A 21,938-nucleotide genomic window follows, 5' to 3' on the forward strand; every position below is an offset into this window, starting at 1 on the left:
TGACTTGGCATTGATTGATAGAGTTGTTGGATGTCTTCCTAAGGGGTATTGTGTCAAATTATGACCAACTGAACATTACTTCATCAAAATCCTGATATGGTTGGAGGGCCCTGCTCATAATGCTACAGACATTCTTAATTGGCGAGACATCCGACGAACTCACTGGCCAAGCAAGGGTTTGATAAGCATGAAGATGAGCACTATAAACTCTTATGGTGTGTGTGGGTGCATTATCTAGCTGAAATATACACCCAAGATGGGTTGCCATGAATAGCAACAATACGGGGCGTACAATATTGTTGACATACTGCTGTGCTGTAAGGGTGCCGCTGATGACAACTAGTGTTCCGGCTATGAAAATACGTGGCACTCCAGACCATCACCCACAGTTGTCGGGCTTTATGGTGAGTGTCAGTCAGACTAGTAGGCCACTGCTGTCTGGGGCATCTCCAGGCATATCTTCACTGGTCATTGATGCTCATTTCAAAGCAGGACTCATCACAGAAGACTACTCCAATCGATGAGCTTCCAGGGTGAAGATGTGTCTGGAGATGCCCTCGACAGCAGTGGGATCCCAATCTCACTGTCACCCGCATGCGGCCTAACAACCAGGAGTGATGATTTCTTTTCATAGCAGGATCCCTTCGGTTGTCATCTGCAGCACCCTTGCAGCACAGCGAAACATCGACGATATTCTATGCCCCATTTTGTTGCCCTTCGTGGGAAGTGATTCTGGGCTTACATTTCAGCAAGATAATGCCTGCTCACACATGGTGAGAATTTCTATTGCTTGTCATTGTGCTTGTCAAATCCTACCTTGGCCAGCAAGGTCACTGGATCTTTCCCCAATTGAGAACATTAGGAGCATTATGGACAGGGCCCTCCAATCATCTCAGGATTTTGGCGATGTAACATGCCAATTGGACAGAATTTGGCATAATATCCCTCAGCTGGACATCCATCAGTTCTGTCAATCAATGCCAAGACAATAATTGCATGCATAAGGACCAGATGTGGACCAATGCACTATTTACTTGTGTAATACATGATGCTCTTTCTCTTGAATAAATCATTCAATTTTTCTGAAATTGTATCATTTGTTTGTCTGTACAGATACATAACATCTATCGATTTCCATCCCATTAATATAATTCCTTCATGGTTTCTGCCTCATGTAGTTAGCAATGTATTGTGGGAAGCAAATGACCGACTGTGTACCTGTGGAGGAAGATAGTTGGTCATTTGTTTCCCACAATCCATATGCTAACTAAGTAGGGCAGAAACATACTAATATTGGTAGAAATTTCCCTCTGCCATGCACTGTATGTTGGCTTGTGAAGTATGGCTGAAAAGTTCTGCCACTATTTTGATGTGGTCTTGTACATTAATAACTAGCATTATAACTGATAACAAAGATCTAGTACAGATGAAGATTCTGAGCCAGTAATTATTTCAAACACTTTCTTTTTTTAATTATGGTCTTTATGTTATGATCAAAGCGGTGTAATGTTGAAAATTAAAATTATCGAGTTCAAAAATTGGCACAGCATAAAATACAGGCACATAATTAAAGTTACCAAACTCCAAAGACTACCCTAATACCATAATACACTGTGATGTTGACTTCTTCAGATGAGGTTATGAACAGGGAAGAGTTCTTCAGTGCTCGCACTATTGACCACGGATGGGGGCACTGCTATGGTGAGAGGGAGGCATGGCCTTCTGGAGTGCCTCCCATTGGCTGTTGTGGATTGCAGCGAGGCCCCGCTAATGTCTGTGGTGTTGATTCGCAGTGCCAACTTTTTTGTGGTGTTGTAATCTCTGTACGAAATCATGGAATTTTACAGAGCAGTAGACAAATAATTCTAACTTTAGCTTCTAGATTCTCTTTTAATTCCAGGATTTGTTGAGCTACCAGTATTACTTGTTCCTCTTACAAGCTGCTGTGATTAACACCCACATAGAGATTTCTTTTAAGAAAGCAAAAAACCTGATATAAAAGTTACTGATTTCCTGAAACTTTACTTAAATTGCGGACACTAACAAATTTGAAAATAGTGTTAATTTACTATAAGTGAAGACAATACAGTCTCTTGTTTAAAGGGAAAGGTAAATGTAACACAGTATGTTTTATAGTAACTGTAAATCACAGCCACTGATATACTACAAAATATGCTGTGCACAGTATTCAAAACTTTTAAAAATTCTCGAGATTGTGTTTATTGACGAACATGTATACTGAAAATTTGGTGTGATCACCTTTTTTGAATTAGGATACTACTGCTAAAATTCTAATAAGCACAATTGCAGATTGCAACTGATGCTATTTAAAAAAAACTGGAATGTACGTAAGACAGTTTTGGTCAAGAGTCCCCTTCCGGGAAGTTCAGCCACATGATACAAGTCACTTTATTTAAAAGTACTTTGGCAACTTGTTTGTCAGTGATGATGGAATTACGAGGACAAAAAAACCGCTCGCACACACACACACACACACACACTCAGTCCCTCAAGTGAAAAAATCTCTGACCTTACTGTGAGTCAATCAAGAGTCAGCAACACTAGCCACAAGACCATGAACTGCTTACTGTTGCACGAAATATGTTTCTTGCAGCACTTAATGTTCAAAAATACACAGTATATCAATACTTATTTGCATGTTTTGATACAGTTAACACAAAAAGCACATTACATTTTTTGTGAAGTTTTAGGACCTAGGTTTTTGAAGGGGTTTAGGTGGCACATTTCATTTTACTCGGACAGAAAAGAAAAGCCGGAAAGCAGCTTATATACATAAATATAAGTACCAGTAAATAAACATGCAAAAAGCATGGATGCCTTGGTAACATCATAGGAAATGTCAACAGAGTAATTTTTATTGTTTATTTCTAGTAGAATTGAGTTTGAGAGACCCCTGTTTAGTCATCCAGATGTAGATTTCCCACAATTTCCATAAGTTACTTCAGACAAATGTCAGGATGGTTCCTTTATGAAGGGCATGGAAAATTTCCTTCCCCTGGTGAGATTGTGCTCTGTCACTAATGACCACATCATTGATTGTTTGTGAAACCCTAATCTTTCTGTTCCTCTTCACTAATAATGATTGTGTAAGGCCTTGGCTGAAATAGTTTAGAAAGGCAATGAATAATTCTTTCTCAGCCATGTTAGAATTTTCTGAATTTATTTGTTTGCATCAGCAGTTTCAAGACGTTCAGAGTATTATGTGGATTGTAATGTCATATGGCCATAAATTAGACAAAGTAAGTAGTTGTTATTCCTAATTTTCATTTCATCATTTGTGGATGGTTATCTGACATGGAACTGACAGCTAAGAATAACAGTTGTATGTTATATGAAAAAAGAAATTTGATAGGGTGTCTTCCACAGATTTTATTCTAAGTTATGGATTGTCAAGTGACTATTTGAAATGCTACAAATGTGGGAAGATGATGAAAATTGTTGGTGTTGCTACATCTTGTATGAGCAATGGATTTACTGTATGTGACAGTGTTGGGAAGACCATGTTTGGAGGTCTGTTCGGAGTTGCATTTGGTTTGAAAAATTGAGACTTGCCATCTGTGACATTGTTACATTAATATACTTTGTTATTGTTCATCAGTTTGGTTCTGTTCTTATGAGATTGGGATTTGTAAACATCCTTTGGGTTTGTGTTTACATAGATTTTTCTCCTGTAACAAATGTTGATGCTCTTCATGAGTATGCAGCCACATGGAATGGAAGCTCTTTATCGGTTTTTAGGTAATTTTAACTGCCTTCATCCATGCAACAAATTTTCAGTTGAAATTAAAAAAGATGGTAAATTACATTTTTTGGGTGTTTTAGTACACAAAAAAGAAAATGGGACACAGTGTATGATGTAAACTAAAGCACCCGAACCGCTACTTCCAAGCTACTAGTGGTCGTCTGCCAGATCAGTGCATGAGAGCTCTATGTACACTGATCAAGACAGCTTATGCTATTTTGGATCCTCATAATTTGGCACAGGAACTGGATTAGCTTAGGGTTCTTTTCAGGCAAAATGGATACACTTATTAGCAAATTATTTTGTGCTTTTCAATTTGGACCGCCATGTGAACCAACAATAGACACTTGCAAAAAATTGCTTTTTCACCTTTTCTGGGAAGTATTTCTTCAAAATTTCAAGAGTCCTCAGAAAATACAATATTAAGTATCCTTTTGCTTTGGTCAAAACTACAGCCTTTCTGGATCTGTTATAGATGTTTTAGTATTGAGGAAGCCTGGAGTGTATAAAATTCCGTGTCATTGGGGAAAGACATACATTGGACAGACTATTCATACGGTTCATGACTGATGTGTGGAACGTCAGTCACTTATTTGCTCCAGCTTGAAAAATCTGCCATTGCTGGACATTACCTGAATGAACGGCAAATATCTCATTTAAAGAGACGGAAATTATTGCTCCAGATCCCATTACTGGGATTGTGTACTTACGGAATCCATCAAAATAAAATTGTCCAATGACATTATTAACAGAGATAAAGCTTTTCCTTTAAGCAAGATTTAGAATCCTATTTATCAAATATAAAACAACAGTGGTGCGGTTTTCGACTGCCAGCATCTTGAGATTCACCACTTTTGTTAGTTTCTATGACTGGTGCCACTACAATTTTTCACTTCACAGGGGGCAGCCCTTTTGCGTCTTGCGTACGTGCAGCAGCCTGTTCCCAAGGTATGAAAGGAGCTGCTGTATCTGATGTTATCTCAGTCCCGGTGTGATTGTGCACTTGCAATCTCACCTGAAGATGGTGGACAGTTAGACTGTCGAAATATCGTGTTGTCAGGACAATGAAATCCAGCTACATACTTGTGAAGAGCATCAACAATCCTATATGTTTATTTGTGTATGGTTGTTTTTATTCAGGCTTAAGAACTGTGATGAATGTCTTGTTATTTTTTTCAGTGAATATCACGTAGTGTCGTTATATAGGTAAACTGAAGTGTTTTCATCTGCCCCCCCCCCCCCCTGTCCCCCATGGGAGGTGATTCTTACCCCCACAGTACTTCTTTCCAGGCAATAGTTATTATGTATACCAAGGCTGGCTGAAATCGATTCAGAGATTTAGGATGATATGCAGATCACACACATACATGCGATAGTTGGTGTCACTTGGTTGGCCAATATGCAAAGTTCAGTGTAATGAATAGGTTAATTAAAGCTATTGATGCCAGCTTTATATCAACACAGGCATGTTATTTGGTTGTGTTTGTGCAATAAGTGTAGTTACATGGTTGGTGGATTGTTTCAGAGTTCAGTTTAGCTGTGTAATTTAACTGAAGGTAATGGTACCAACTTTAATCTGAAAGTTTTATTTGATGAGAGTTTGATTAAATTCTTTGCTTTTGGTTATTTTTCATATGTGGCTGGTGCATATCAGTGTTTTGTCCCTACCATAAACCTCCAAAAACCATTAGTTACATATTACGTTTTTGATTATTATGAATAACTGCCATTTTGATGCCATAATATCATTGATCAAAGCTGATGACTGCTACTGCAAGGTTCAGCATTTTCAACATTCTGTTTAGTGGGAGCCATGTTCTTGGAATGTGACAGAAGAGCAAATTCAAAGATTGTTGTTGTATTACTGGAGGCAGCTTGCAATTGCATCCTTCAGTTTATTACAGACCACCAGCAGTAATTAAGACTTGGGATTCGTATACAGCAGGAGCAATATACAAATTCTTGTGTGGTGATCCAGGTGTAGGTTTTCATGGGTTTCCGTAAAACACTTCAAGCAAATGCTGGGACGGTTGCTTCAGTTAATTGCTTCAAACCATTTGCAATTACTTTTACCATCCCTGCCCAACAGAGCTGCAGCTCTGTATCTACTGACCTTGACCATTCTACATCTACATGTATACTCTGCAAGCCACTGTGAGTGCATGGCAGAGGGTACGTCCCATTGAACCAGTTATTATTATTTCTTCTCATTTCATTAACATACAGAGCACAGGAAGAATGATTGTTTGAATGTCTCTGTGCGTGCAGTAATTATTTTTATTTTTCCTCATGATGTCTATGTAAGACGTACATAGGGGTTTATAGTATATCCCTAGAATCATAATTTAAAGGCCATTCTTGGAACTTTATTAATAGACTTTCTCGGAATAGTTTATTTCTATCTTCAAGAGTCTTCCAGTTCAGTTCCTTCAGTATCGCTGTGATACTCTCCAAGGATGAAACAAACTTGTGACCATTCGTGATGCCCTTCTCCTTATGTGTTCAGTATCCCCTGTTAGTCCTATTTGATATGGGTCCCACAAATCTTCTATATCTGATGATGAGTCTCCCTACTAGATAATACCGTGTCCGCACTGCCAAAAAGCTCTCAGTCCAGTCACAAATTTCACTTAATATGCCATATGATTGTACTTTTGACAATAAGCATAAGTGTGGTACTGAGTCAAATGATTTTTGGAAATCAGGAATACTGCATCTACTTGAGTGCCTTGATCCAAAACTTTCAGTATGTCACGTAAGGAAAGTGAGAGTTGGGTTTCACGTGATCGATGTTTTCAGAATCCATGCTGGTTGGCATTGAGGAGGTAAATCTTTTCAAGATACCTCATTATGTTTGAGCTCAGAATATCTTCTAAGATTTTACAACAAATCGATGTCAAGAATGTTGGATGATAGTTTTTTGGATCACTTCTACTATCCTTCTTGTGGACAGGTGTGACTTGTGCTTTTTTTTCCAAAGAAATTGTGCATGGTTTTTTGTTCGAGGGATCTACAGCAAATTGTAGTTAGAAGAGGGGCTAACTCGGCCACAAATTCGGTCTAGAATCTGACAGGAATTGAATCAGGCCCTGGAGCTGTGTTCAATTTTAATGATTTCAGCTGTTTCTCAACACCACTGATACTAATACTTATTTCATTCATCTTTTCAGTGGTACAAGGATTAAATTGGGCCAGTTCTCCTGTTTTCCTTTGTAAAGGAACATTTGAAAACAGAGTTAAGCATTTCAGCTTTTGCTTTGCTGTCTCCAGTTTCAGTTCCTGTGTCATTTGCTAGGGACTGGACACTAACTTTGGTGCCACTAATAGCCTTTACATATGACCAGAATTTCATTGGGTTTTGTGAAATACCATTTGACATTATTCTGCTACAGTAGTCATTGAAGGCATCATGCATTGCTCTCTCGACAGCCAGAGGCGTTTCATTCGCATCTCTCTATCTACAGCCCCACACTTTGTTTTATATCTGTTACACAGTACTCTGTTTCTTTAGAAGTTTCTTTACAGTGACTGTATACCATGGAGGTTCCCTCCCACTATGAACTTTTCTACTGAGTACATAAAATCCAGTGCATGAGCCAGAATTCTTCTACATACTCGTGCCCTGTGCTGAAAGTTTCAAGTTCCTCATTGAGATATGGCAGTAAATTGATTTTTTATCTAGTTTACTGAACATATATATCTGCATATTTTAGTTTTCCTTTTACTTTGCTCATCATTTTTGCCACAACTGCTTCATGGTCACTGATACCAGTTTCGATGTGGACATCCTCTGTTTGTTGCCATTAGATCGAATATATTCCTATCATGAGTGGGATTCCTACCTATCAGTTCTAGGTACTTTTCAGAGAAGGCCTTTAGAAATGTTTCACAGGACGTCTTACCACACCTACCACTAACAAAACTCTAATTTTCCCAGTTAATTGTTGAATGATTAAAGTGTTCTATGATGATTATAGTATGATTGGGGAACTTAAGTGAACTGCAGTTTTCTCTAAAGTTTTTGGTTACATCAGGAGATGAGTCTACTGGGTGATAGGAGGATTCAGTTATCATTTTATGCCCGTCCCTGATACTGACTCTTGCCCAAACAGTCTCACATGCAGCTTCAGTTTCTGTCTCAGTAGATTTGAGTTTCTCATCTACTGTGACCATTTATGTAAACATCATTAAACTGTAACCTACCATTGTACTGATTTGAGAATTTCTGCGTAAACTCTAGAACCACATGGCCTTCTACTGTCTTGAACACACGATATTTTAGATATGAGTGCAAGAGAGTGGAATCCTACCTTCTGCGTGTCACATCTTTGTGTGTGCAGGTTGGAAATTAGTCGCGAGCAGAATGTAGACGTGGCGGTCGAACTGCATCAACAAGTGCATGTCGGTTGATCCATGAAAGTGTAGTGGAAGTGGATAGAACCACCATGTAGTGTTTATGCTATTCTGTTCTAATTGTGTTTTGACCATTGTTATAGTAACGTGAACAGTTGAAAAAGAACCACTGAAAGCTTTTGTCTTAGCCTTAGTGAAGGGAAGACGTGTCTTCTGTTTCACGTTGAGAATGGACATGGTTGTTAAGCCAACTTTCTCTCATATGCAACTTATTTCCTTTCTAATGCTTGGAGACACGAGAGGCTTACAAAACAGTATTTATTTATGTGAAGTGTGGAATTTGTAAAATGTATGAAGTTAAAATATACATCGTTAATTGAAGCAAATGAAACTTGGTATGTCTACTTATTTTTGTAAGTAGAAAGAGTCTTAAGAAATACCTGTCCTAGCAGCATACTTCAGAGAGGAAGTGAAAGAGAGTTTGCAGCAGCAGGCTAACCAGAAAGGAAGGTTGGCCGAGCATGTCAAGTAAGTCATCTCGGAAAAGAAGTGGAAGTTTGTGTACATACTTCAGCGCGTGAATGTAATTGCCTGAACTGGAAAAACTAGGTGAAAACAGTATCTAAGAGTTATTGAAACCATTCGTGTTGAGTACCCACCATGTTTTAACAACTGTGTCATAAAAAAATTGATTTGGAAATACAATGGTACAGCAGTTGCTACCTGTAAGTATTTGACGTCATTAGTTGTTACCTTGTGCAGTGCTGAAGTCATGTGCTCTTTGATGAATTACCTATTTCCAACACACTGCGCACCTGCTAAGTAACATGAATCAGAGAAAGATTAAACTAAATGAATTTTTCAGTTAGTAAGCACATTGTGAGAATGTGGAATATAGCAAAGAAACATGATACAGACTTAATTTTTTTACACAAGATTTGTCTTACTTTTCAACAGCAGTTTTAATGTTACTCACTTATCTTAAGTGAAGTGGCCCTTATGGGGAGGTCCTGATCAAGAAGCATAAAAAATGGGTAAAGTTTAGAATTTTTTTGTACAAGCATTGTTTTTATTAAAATGAGGGTTTTACTACTTTATTATACATGCATCTGTGTATGAAAACTTTTGGTCTCATAACAAATTAAAAAGGATGGCTGCAGCACTTGTCAAGGTATACGCCTCACGTCACATCCTGGTTTGTGCGAAGTGTTGCATAGACATATGACTGTTTCTGAAATCAATAAAAACAGAAAATTCCTGAATCAGAATGTAATTTGAGGCGATCGTAATGAGATTATGAAAAGTACATCGGAGGGTAAAGGGAGAAGAGCTATATGAAAAACATGTCAATTTCCCGGCAAGTTCAGATGTTTAAAAAATATATTTAAAATTCAAATACAAAAAGCAGCTCTTGCTAAGGCCCACCAAATATAATTTTCTTACACTTAAAACAAAATCCAGTTGATCAGTTAATCTGAGGAGGCTCTGAAGTGTCTCAAACATTGAAAGATGTTATTTTGAGATCAACGCATTTAAAGTTTAAATAACAAAAAAAAAAGTTTCAAAACTTACAGTTAATCTTTGATCCCAGAACAATAGACCCATCTTTCCTTTTCCTCAAAAATGCTCTGGTTCTGAACTTGGTGATATATATATATATATATATATATATATATATATATATATATATATATATATATATATATATATATATATATATATAGGGAAACATTCCACGTGGGAATGTTATTTTTTCCCCCTAAGGTAAGTCTTTCCGCTCCCGGAATTGGAATGACTCCTTACCCCCTCCCTTAAAACCCACATCCTTTCGTCTTTCCCTCTCCTTCCCCTCTTTCCTGATGAGGCAACAGTTTGTTGCGAAAGCTTGAATTTTGTGTGTGTGTTTGTGTTTGTTCGTGTGTCTATCGACCTGCCAGCACTTTCGTTCAGTAAGTCGCTATATATATATATATATATATATATATATATATATATATAAACAAAGATGATGTGACTTACCAAATGAAAGTGCTGGCAGGTCGACAGACTCACAAACGAACACGAACATACACACAAAATTCAAGCTTTCGCAACAAACTGTTGCCTCATCAGGAAAGACGGAAGGAGAGGGAAAGACGAAAGGATGTGGGTTTTAAGGGAGAAGGTAAGGAGTCATTCCAATCCCGGGAGCGGAAAGACTTTTATATATATATATATTGACAATAACAAACGTAATTGTTGGGTTCAAATTAATGATATAAATTAATAGAGGGAAACATTCCACGTGGGAAAAATATATCTAAAAACAAAGATGATGTGGCTTACCAAACCTTCCCTCTTTCCTGATGAGGCAACAGTTTGTTGCGAAAGCTTGAATTTTGTGTGTACGTGTTTGTTTGTGTGTCTATCGACGTGCCAGCGCTTTCGTTTGGTAAGTCACATCATCTTTGTTTATATATATATATATATATTCCAACGAGGCTCTTTTAACAAACTGAGACATTTATTGCATCATGGTGGCCATGCATTTTCTGTCAGATAACCCCGCAAAGCATTTGTATTTTGCCCGTATGATGATTCCTGATGCACTCATAGTCTTCAGAACAGATGAATGCCTTTGGTGAATATACCTGATGCTATGCAGGGTGGTCATAAACAGTGTGAAAATCTTGTGAGGGTCTTTCGAAGTTGGTTGTTCTGAGAATAATTATTAAGGAAGAAATTAGAATTAGTTTCAGTTGTTCTTATAGCATAGATGATATTGCTTGAGACTGCTCGGGTTTGACTCTTACCACCATCCTAGATCAACTTTTTTATCACTCCCTTGTTCAGTTCCAGGAAACCACATAAAGGACATGTTTCTCTCAGGTAGGGGGCTTGAATTTGTACATGCAATGGCTAGATTGGCTAACTTAAGTGCTCATTAACTTGGAAACGGCACAACATATCAAATTTTTTTCTTAACAATTATTTCTCAGCAGAACCTCCCTGCAACACACTAACAAGCTTTTCAGACTGTTTCTGACCATCCTGTATATACTGCTATTTCAACAGTTTTTGCTCCATAATGAAAATGTTTTGGTACCAGTTTTCAAATGCACACACTGAAGCTCTTGTCATTTTGTGTACTAGCATTAGTGCATCTTTTAAGTAATTTTCATTGGACGAAATTGGTCAAATCTTTTCCTGAACTAATTCATCGAGCACCTACAGGTGCCTATAATTCAGTTGATGCCAACTTCTGTTCAAAAAGCTGTAACTTATAAAATACTTTCAAAACAAAAAAAAAATCCTTTTGCAGGCATAATATACATTCCTTGGGGATGCAAATAATGTAAAAAAGAAATGCATTTTTTCATTGTTCTCAACCAGAACCACCCATTAAGGAGTTCAACAAAGTATTACATATTAACTCAGTTTCTTTTACTAATTAATAAAATAATTGTCCAAACATTTAAATATATACATCACAAAATGTGTAAAGTAATTCCCATATTGTTTAGCCAATTGGCATCAAATGACAATAATTTACAACAGTTACTTATACTGACCGTATTACTTCACTTAAGATGCACAGAGACTTGTATTACATGTATTGTGTGTCTACAGGGGTATTACTGATACATACATCAGATTATACCCAAGGAAATTCATCAATAAATTGGAAACTGTCCATCAATTAGTCCTTCTAGCTCATCTCAAACTGTACTTTATCTGTTTTTTATTGTTTATAGTAAGTTATTTACACCTTGCATTCCTGAGCAATGAATATCTTTTCAAACAAAATTGAGTCCTTGTGTAGTTCCTTTCTATTCCACATTTTCATTTTGTGGACTGAGATTTTGGTGGAGAAAAAGGAAAATGTTCTCTAGTGCATGTTCATTAGGGGATAAATATATTTTGAAGCAACTTTTAGTGAGTCCAGTCCACTGAATATCTTTCTGCAGCATGTTTTTGTATCCACGTCTGAAGTAAGTCATATTACTTTTTTTCAGAGAAATTTGGCTTGAGAAGTTATCTGGAAATATGATAGTGTATAACATTATAAAACAAAAATATGCCAGGATTTTTGACATATGTTTGAGTGTGGCAAAACCATGATGACTCCCTATGAATTAGATAATGGGTTTTTATCCAAATTTTCATAGTCACATGAGGAGTGAGAAATGGACAGGTGGAGTATCGAATTAAAGTGACCAGCCTGAGGTCTAGTTTTGCTAAAAAGATTTAATTGTCTGAAATTAATCAGAGTAATCAAGAAAACTTAATCAGTAATTTGAGGGAAAATTGAAATATTTCACAAAGACCTGCTGCTACTATGTAAATGAAGAGCCAAGAAGTTCCTCTCTTCAAGGCCTAGCTACTTTGCTCATAAAAAGTTACATTGTTATAGAAATTATGGAATTCTTTCATGTTGAAAAGGTAAAATAAATATCTAATTGTAATATAAATTGAAGCTGCTCTGCTTTTCTATTTTTTGCTGACCTATATTCTCTTGATGATAACAGAATACTGATCAACACTAAAATATATTATATTTCGTGATTTCTGAACAGAACTTCACAATAAAAAAAAATTAAAAACAATGAGAAAAATCATATTGTTTTGTGAAATGATTTGCGTAAAACTAAGAAATAAAACAGATTTGAGAAACATTTGATCTGCCTTATTTACTTCAAGCATCATTCAAATGTTTCTTTATATTTTATTTGTCACTTTTATATAAATCATTTCACAGATCATTTGACCATTTCCTTTTTATTTTTTTATTAATTTGTATTTTCTATCTGCCTGATGACATTCACAAAACACATAAAAAGTAGTACTGGTATGTCAGCAGTTCTGTGCTATTTTTCTTCACGTGAATTTGTCATCAAATTGCAATATTCAGAATTTAACACTGGCAACTTCTTCTGTCAGAACACCCTTGTATTTTGTGCTATGGGCATTTCTTGCAGATCCTGAGCTGCATTTTGTGGGTGTTTGCAAAGTTTTATGACAGTTAACTGCAAACCATTTATTAGTATAAATAAAACTGACATTAACAGCTGTTTATCATAATATTTGTATCGGCTACATACAAAACAATAAAATCATCTGCCAGTGTAATTTATGAAAGCTCATTAATATAGAGACAAAGAAGGAGATATTTAAAAGATGGAGCCTTGAGGATACTGCATACAATAGCTTTCAAGTCAGATGATGGATTAAAATTATTTGTTTCCTGTTGGAAATACACTTTAAAGCTTGCATCACGAAGGAATTACCCGAATAGGATGTAATCAGTAGATGTGATGCACATGTACAGGCAAACAGATCATTGAAAATTCAGAAAAACTGGATGATTTTTTCAAGAGTAAGAGCTTCACAAATTGAGCAAGTCTTGTCGGATGTCCTCCTGTGGGATACCATGCCAAATTCTGTCCATCTTGACTGTTGCTGCCATCCAACTGACAATGAGGAGTGATGGGGTGTCATTTCTTTTCATAATAGGCCCCCTTTTGTTGTCATTCACAGCACCCTTACAGCACAGCAGTATGTTGATGATATTCTATGCCTCATTTTGTTGCCTTAATGGAAATCCATCATGGGCTTACATTTCAGTAAGATATTGTTTGCCCGTACACAGTGAGAGTTTCTAATACCTATGTTCGTGCTTGACAAGCCCTACCTGGGCCAGCAGGGTCAACATATCTCTCCTCAATTGAAAACATTTGGAGCATTATGGGCAGGGCTCTCCAACCAGTTCAGGATTTGAACAGAATTTGGCATGATATCCCTTAGGAGGACATCTAACAACTCTCTCAATCAGTACCAAGCCAAATAATTGGTTGCACAATGCATTCTTGACTTGCTCAATTTGTGAAGCTCGTTTCCTTGAATAAATCATCCAATTTTTCTGAACTCGTAATCCTTTTTTTTTTTTCTTTTTTTTTTTCCTGTGCACATGCATCACATCTATGGATTTCAATCCCATTCAAATAATTATTTTGTGATACATCTTTTTTATGTCTTCGTTTGCATATGAGTATAATTATTTTGCAGTATCGCTGGTGTTGTCGTCATGTGTGACATACTGAAATCAATGTTGTGTACAAAACAGTCCAATGCTTGTTACAAGTCACAGAAAATTCCAGAGTAGTCTGTTACTTATCATTGTTGAAGAGTTAAGTACATTCTCACTGTATGTGCGAATAGCCCTATCTTTTTAACCTCCACAGAAATCCAAATCTGGAGGAATATTGAGATGTTTAAGAAGCCACCACCGATGTATGATGTAACCTTCAAAACTTTGAAAATGGTGACAAAAGTGAAGTTTGGTGGTCTTTTGTAGCATTTGGTTATACATTTTCCTGCACAGCAGTGTAATTTTTAACATATTTCTAGCAGTTGGAAATGCTCCAGTTATAAAGTGGTGGTTATCCACTAAACTCATAGGTACACCTTTAATCCACTTTGTTCATATTTTATTGCGACCAGTATAATATTTAAGTTTGGAGGTTTGATGGCGGATGTTACTTCTTCTAATGAAGTATTATGTTTTTATTGGAGATTGCGCTTAGTTATTTCAGAGCATTGTTATGTGGATGTAATAACTCCACGTAGGCCCTGCCAGTACCTTGTAATCTTTTAAATCTGTGTGTCTACTTTTTTAAAATTGTATGATTCCTAACTTATACAGCCTTTGTCTTTCTTTCTTTGGGGTCCTGAAATATGCATTACATGTTGTATTCAGAATTAACAAAGAATTAGCCGAACATAATCATAATGAGAATATGACATTGAATGTTCAAACACATTTTTATTTCTGCAGGAAAGGCTTCAGGTGTGGCAAAAGTTAAGATGTCTGCCCAAGTGCTGGTCTGTGATCCAACCATTTCTGTGTGCACTTTATATGCCAAAATGTGAGAATGAAATGGTGGACCTGCCATCACAGGTTAGTAAAATTTCTTTCATTGTGACAAAATGTGTCTCTGTATTCTCATTGTTGTTTGCTTCTCAGAATACTATGTACATTTTATTACAGTTCACATTTCATTGTGGTATAAACTTACACATTGGTTGATAACCTCTTTCTCAGTACTCTTTTGGTCATTTTGATCACAGGAAATTGCTGTATACAGCCTCCTGTGTAAGGAGGAAAAGGAAACGTGCATTATCAATGAAGTTCAGTAAAGCACACTTGCCTCCAGTCGTTAAAGGGACAATGCAGTTTATGTTAACTGTTTTATATGCCAGCATGCATCAAAGTTTTATTTTGGCTGTATGAGAATTGTCAGCTTTCATAAAGAAGGATTGTCAGCACAGAAGTTGGCCATCAAATTGACATATGCTGCATTGAAATACTCATTGTTATCGTGAGATGTGGACCGTTGAAAATCTGCCTGGTAGTGGTCAACTATGGTCAAAAACACCAACTGATGACTACTATCTAGAAATTATGTCTCATCTAGAAATTATGGCTCATAGGTACCCCAAGGAGAATTTAAAAGGACTACATACTACCATTTTGGAGAAAACTAGAAGGGCAATGTCGGGCCCAGAAAACATGAAACAATCTCCACATAATCAATTTGATCTCTAGATATCCATTATGGGTAACAGTATAAACACTCTAGCACGATGGTGCATGAGGAAGATGGAGAAGGGTACATCTGAAATGGGTTGTGGTACAATGGTATTTGTTTCTCTTTATCAAAGATTGCACTATTTTACTGACACACACTTATCATCTTAGTAGAATGTACAGGCAGCTAAGTGCCAATGGATGTTCCTGGCATGCAGTCTCACAGATTCAGCAGAGAGATGAGTCAGCTGTATTTTGGGCAGGTATCATGTAGGGATTTCGGTCACCTTCCTCGCTATCTAGGATAATTTGACAATTGTGCATTATTGGGACTGGATTCTCCTAGGTATTGCCCAACTGAGCACTCAATATTTTGATGACGGATTCATCTTTTGAGGTGATGACGTACGGGCACTCTTCATCTGCCTTGTGAACACTTTTCTCCAAAAGCAATGAATCATATCTGCTGACATGAACCCAAGTGAGGATGCTTGCAACCAGTTAAAACTTGCAGTGAATCATTACAGGAACCTTCCTCACACACTGGATGGCTTCAAAGAGGGCAGCCATCGAGGAGTGGACAGGCTTCACTAGCAACATTTCGGCTGCCAAGGAGAATCCAAGCTTGTTACAACGTGTGGGGTTGAACAAAATTGCGTTGAATTTACAAAGCAGCAAATGATTTTGATTTCGCAGCAGAGGTTGTATATAATTGTAGTATAAGTGAAACCTGATATAATGTTTTTCAGGAAGCAAAGAAAATAGTATAATTTGAGAAGGTGCGGGTAAGGAAATAATGAACTATGCACTATGTAGTGATTTTGCTAAATGGGAACAAATGATAGGAAATGATCTTTGAGAGCATCATTTGGAAAAAAGGTCATTTGGAAATGTGGCTGGTGTTCCGAGGGAGGCAACCTACTTGAAATTGGAGATAAAATATCTTTGACAGTGTGGGTTTCAGTGATTGACTAGCACACATAACACACCAGGCAATTGGGAATGCTCTGTCTGTAATAGTGTTTTAGTGGTATAGTGGCAGTTAATTATCAGCACCGGTTCAGCCTCAACGTGTGGTTGGGGTAAATTGTGTTGAGATGCCTCCACATGGAAATGTGGAAGTCAACTGTAGCCCTATTGTGTAGTAGTCACATTACCCTTTTCTACAATAAAGGCATGCCTTCCAACAGGGGAGGCTAATTCGCCTGCAGGAAGTGGAGATATGCCTCACCTGTGAGTTGTCGTGCAAGCATGACTGGTCCCACGAGGCAGTCACCAGTAATCCCCACTTGTATATTGTGGCTGAACCAGTGGTGATGGTTCGCTGTCAGCGTGCTACTGAAACACAAGTACAGGCAGAACATTCCCACGTGTATGGTATTTTTTCATCAATCATTGAAATTTTTACTGTCAAAGATCTTTTGCCTCTACCTGCAAGTGTGTGTGTACCTGCCTCAATTGCTGAGTAGTCAGCAACTCTTGTACGGAGGACCCAGGTTCAAATACCGGTGCTGACAGGGAGTTTCATCAGTAGGAGAACTGGAGTGGGTTGCACTTAGTCTTGTGATGTCAGTTGAGGAGCTGCTTGAATGAGAAGTAACAGCTCTGAGGACAGTAAAACCAACTATAGCTGGGTGCTGACCCCACACCCCTTCATACTGCTCCCAGATGTTGCCGCTGGCAAAAGATGACACAGCAGCTGATTGGCCCCAATTGGAGCAAGGAAATGAATGTGTGGAAAACACATACAGGATGTCAGGACGTGTACACTCCTGGAAATGGAAAACAGAACGCATTGACACCGGTGTGTCAGACCCACCATACTTGCTCCGGACACTGCGAGAGGGCTGTACAAGCAATGATCACACGCACGGCACAGCGGACACACCAGGAACCGCGGTGTTGGCCGTCGAATGGCGCTAGCTGCGCAGCATTTGTGCACCGCCGCCGTCAGTGTCAGCCAGTTTGCCGTGGCATACGGAGCTCCATCGCAGTCTTTAACACTGGTAGCATGCCGCGACAGCGTGGACGTGAACCGTATGTGCAGTTGACGGACTTTGAGCGAGGGCGTATAGTGGGCATGCGGGAGGCCGGGTGGACGTACCGCCGAATTGTTCAACACGTGGGGCGTGAGGTCTCCACAGTACATCGATGTTGTTGCCAGTGGTCGGCGGAAGGTGCACGTGCCCGTCGACCTGGGACCGGACCGCAGCGACGCACGGATGCACGCCAAGACCGTAGGATCCTACGCAGTGCCGTAGGGGACCGCACCGCCACTTCCCAGCAAATTAGGGACACTGTTGCTCCTGGGGTATCGGCGAGGACCATTCGCAACCGTCTCCATGAAGCTGGGTTATGGTCCCGCACACTGTTAGGCCGTCTTCTGCTCACGCCCCAACATCGTGCAGCCCGCCTCCAGTGGTGTCGTGACAGGCGTGAATGGAGGGACGAATGGAGACGTGTCGTCTTCAGCGATGAGAGTCGCTTCTGCCTTGGTGCCAATGATGGTCGTATGCGTGTTTGGCGCCGTGCAGGTGAGCGCCACAATCAGGACTGCATACGACCGAGGCACACAGGGCCAACACCCGGCATCATGGTGTGGGGAGCGATCTCCTACACTGGCCGTACACCACTGGTGATCGTCGAGGGGACACTGAATAGTGCACGGTACATCCAAACCGTCATCGAACCCATCGTTCTACCATTCCTAGACCGGCAAGGGAACTTGCTGTTCCAACAGGACAATGCACGTCCTCATGTATCCCGTGCCACCCAACGTGCTCTAGAAGGTGTAAGTCAACTACCCTGGCCAGCAAGATCTCCGGATCTGTCCCCCATTGAGCATGTTTGGGACTGGATGAAGCGTCGTCTCACGCGGTCTGCACGTCCAGCACGAACGCTGGTCCAACTGAGGCGCCAGGTGGAAATGGCATGGCAAGCCGTTCCACCGGACTACATCCAGCATCTCTACGATCGTCTCCATGGGAGAATAGCAGCCTGCATTGCTGCGAAAGGTGGATATACACTGTACTAGTGCCGACATTGTGCATGCTCTGTTGCCTGTGTCTATGTGCCTGTGGTTCTGTCAGTGTGATCATGTGATGTATCTGACCCCAGGAATGTGTCAATAAAGTTTCCCCTTCCTGGGACAATGAATTCACGGTGTTCTTATTTCAATTTCCAGGAGTGTATTAAGACGGGGAATAATTCTCTTGGCACCAAGGGTATCTGTAGATGGTAAAATTTGTATGGGAAGAGAGAGATTAGAATATATCCAACAAATAATTGAGGACGTTAGTTGAAAATGCTGCTGTGAGATGAATGGGTTGGCACTTGGGAGGAAGTGGTGGTGGGCCACATCAAACTAGCCAGAAGACTAACGTAGAAAAGTGAGGGGTGGTGGAGAGAGTGAAAGGAATGACAGTCACCAGAATTGTTTCAGTTAAAATTTTAAGTGACAACATTGTCTTTAATTGCTTTTAAAACCAGGTCATTAGAAATATTTAACTTGGCACTTGCTTAGATTTTCTTACATGTGTTATTAAAATAGACAAAGTGACTAGGAATCCCGTTATTAACAAATATATTGAGTACACATTTAATCCAATAGTTCCTAAGCATAACTACTAGCAACCGAATAATACAATTTAAATGATTATATTTTTCAGGAAATGTGCAAAGTTACAGTAAGCCCCTGCCGAATTCTAGATGTGGAAGGTATCTGGCCATCATTTTTGAAATGTGATAATATGACCAAATTTCCACCTATGTGCAAGGTGAGGTTGTCTTTGTATTTAACTTGTTTATACTGTATCAGTATTTTTATTGCAAGATGTAATTTAAAAGATTAATGAAGATGATTGAGTAGATGTTTGAACTATGTACAAAAACCCAAATCGCATAGTATTGTTCATCTTTGTGGCTGCATTGAGCCCTAACATTATAGAATAACATAGAAGTGTCTGTGTTTGTAGCATAACATTAAAACCCTGTGTTAACTTGATAGGAATGCTCTTCAGCTATATTTAATCAATCTGTGAATTACAGCATATTTCATGACAGGCTTAAATATGCTTTAGTAACATCCACATATAAAACTGCAAATAAGGCAACCATTTCTATTACTGACTAATTTCACTCCTTCCAATATTTTCAAAAATGTTTGAGAATATAGCCTGTAATAGAACACAGACTCATGTAACTGAGTATAAGTTAACTGTCTCCAAGCTTGTTTTTCACAAAATATTCTCCACAAATGTAAGTCTTTCAGAGCTAAACAAGAAAAATTATCCTGTTGGTATATTTTGGGTCGTTTGAATGTATGGAACACAAAATTCTTCTTGCAAACTAAGATGATGTTGAAGGTTTCTTGGGTCTCCAGCTGGGTGGTAGTGTTGATATCTCGCGACATTTCGGGAAGTGTCATACTACCCATCTTCTGATGAAGTGTCGAGATTTGCGGAGAGCGAGCTGTTTATATGTGCGGTCACCCCCTTCCACTAGACCTCAGGTGGCTGCGGTGGACCGGCAACATACGCGCGGTGGTGGGGATAGCGGTCGCCCCCCAGCGTCTGCGTTCGGTTCTCGGTGTAACCATTTTGTCTGTGTCCGCAATGGAGGACATTGACAAGCGTGCTTCTGACGGATTGCCGCTATTGCAGGGTTCCATGCTGCGCTGAGTTGGTATTCCTCATCTCTGTTGACCAGATTGTCGTGAATCCTTATTTATATGGATTCTTTGATAATGCTTTCCCAGAAGCCAGATGCTCGGCACAGTACCTTCATGTTTTCGAAGTTGAAGGTGTGTTCTTCATTTATGCTGTGTTCTGCGATGGCTGATTTTTCTGTGTGACCCAGTCGCACACATCTGATATGTTCTTCGCAGCGTTTAGATATACAGCACTGTGTTTGCCCAGAGTATTGTTTACCGCATACACATGGTATGCTGTATACTCCTGGTGTGTTAAGGTTCAGCGCATCTTTGGCAGAACCTAGGAGCTCCCTCGTCTTCGGTGGTGGTCGGAGAATGGTTTTGATATTGTATTTGCCCTGAAGACTTGCAATTTTGGCTGAGAGCAGACCTACGTACAGAAGGAATGCAAGTCGTTTGTCTTCTTCTTCTTCTTCTTCTTCTTCATTATCTTCTTCTGGGGTTCTCACTGCTTCCTTCTTCCTTTTAAGTGCTCTGTTGATTTGCGTTTCACTGTAGCCATTTTGGTGGGAAGGTAGGCTGTCTTTGTTGCAGATGGCGTGTGCCCTATGTACCAGGATGGTCAGTACTGTTTGTCTTTGTGCTGGATGTTGGCAGCTTGTTGCATCAAGGTATAGGTCTGTGTGTGTCTTCTTCCTATGTACTGCATGGCCTAGTGAACCATCTGCTTTCCTCAACGAAGGGGAGGCATCCATTTTCCTCCATTTCCATTGTAAATTTGATGTTCAGATGGATGCTGTTGAGGTGGTCCAGAAACTCATCTAGCACCTGTTTGCCATGTCCCAACATGACAAAAGCATCTTTGACATAGTGGAAGAAGTGCTTTGGTTTCTGTCTGGCAGTTTGAAGGACCACTTCCTCGAAATGTTCCATATAGAACTTTGCAGTCGCAGGAGCCAGTGGGGAGCCCATGGCCACACTGTCAGTCTGCCCGAAGAATTCCCCATTGCACTGAAAGTGGGTGGTTGTTAGTGCGTGTTCGAAGAGGCTGACTGTACTTGGTTCAAAGTGCTGCGCTAAAAGTGCCAAGGAGTCTTGAAGGGGCACTTTCCTTGGCACTTTTAGCCCAGCACTTTGAACTACCGTTACACTGATCAAGGATTCTAACACCATCTCAGTAGGCAGAGCTCAGATGTTAATTGAACAGACCTATAAGTGATTCACAGCCTACAGTTTAATTCTTAAACTCACAGAAACTGTTATGTGATTTCAGGCAACCAGAAATGACCTGCACCTGTCAGAAATTGACACTAATGGTCATACACTAAATGATACAATCTGCATAAAAGACTCTTGGAATTCTTACACTCACTTTCCAATAAGTTTACTCATTAATGCTTTTTGTTCCTATATTAAAAGTTTGAATTGTGATCCACATAATCAGTGCACTCAAATATTTTTTATTTTAACTTTGCCCCCTTGTCTAAAGTTGCTACTTGAGGCAGTGTAGAGTGAAAACTATTTACCATGTGGATACCCAACTTTATAGGAATGATGTTCAGATGGAGTGCTGCAGAATTTGTGTTGTTAGTAACGTTAGTGTC

General features: G+C 39.2%; 1 protein-coding gene across 1 annotated transcript in view; it reads left to right on the top strand.

Moving 5' to 3' along the window:
* The window catches only part of LOC126237429 (smoothened homolog), a 119,247-nt gene that overhangs the window by 11,255 nt on the left and 86,054 nt on the right, over positions 1-21,938 (top strand). Inside the window, exons 2-3 of the mRNA XM_049947540.1 lie at positions 14,931-15,053; positions 19,352-19,459. Coding sequence (XP_049803497.1) covers positions 14,931-15,053; positions 19,352-19,459 — 231 coding nt within the window. The remainder of the gene's footprint in view (positions 1-14,930; positions 15,054-19,351; positions 19,460-21,938) is intronic.

Source organism: Schistocerca nitens, chromosome 2 (assembly GCF_023898315.1).
Source record: "Schistocerca nitens isolate TAMUIC-IGC-003100 chromosome 2, iqSchNite1.1, whole genome shotgun sequence".
Taxonomy (NCBI): Eukaryota; Metazoa; Arthropoda; class Insecta; order Orthoptera; family Acrididae; genus Schistocerca; species Schistocerca nitens.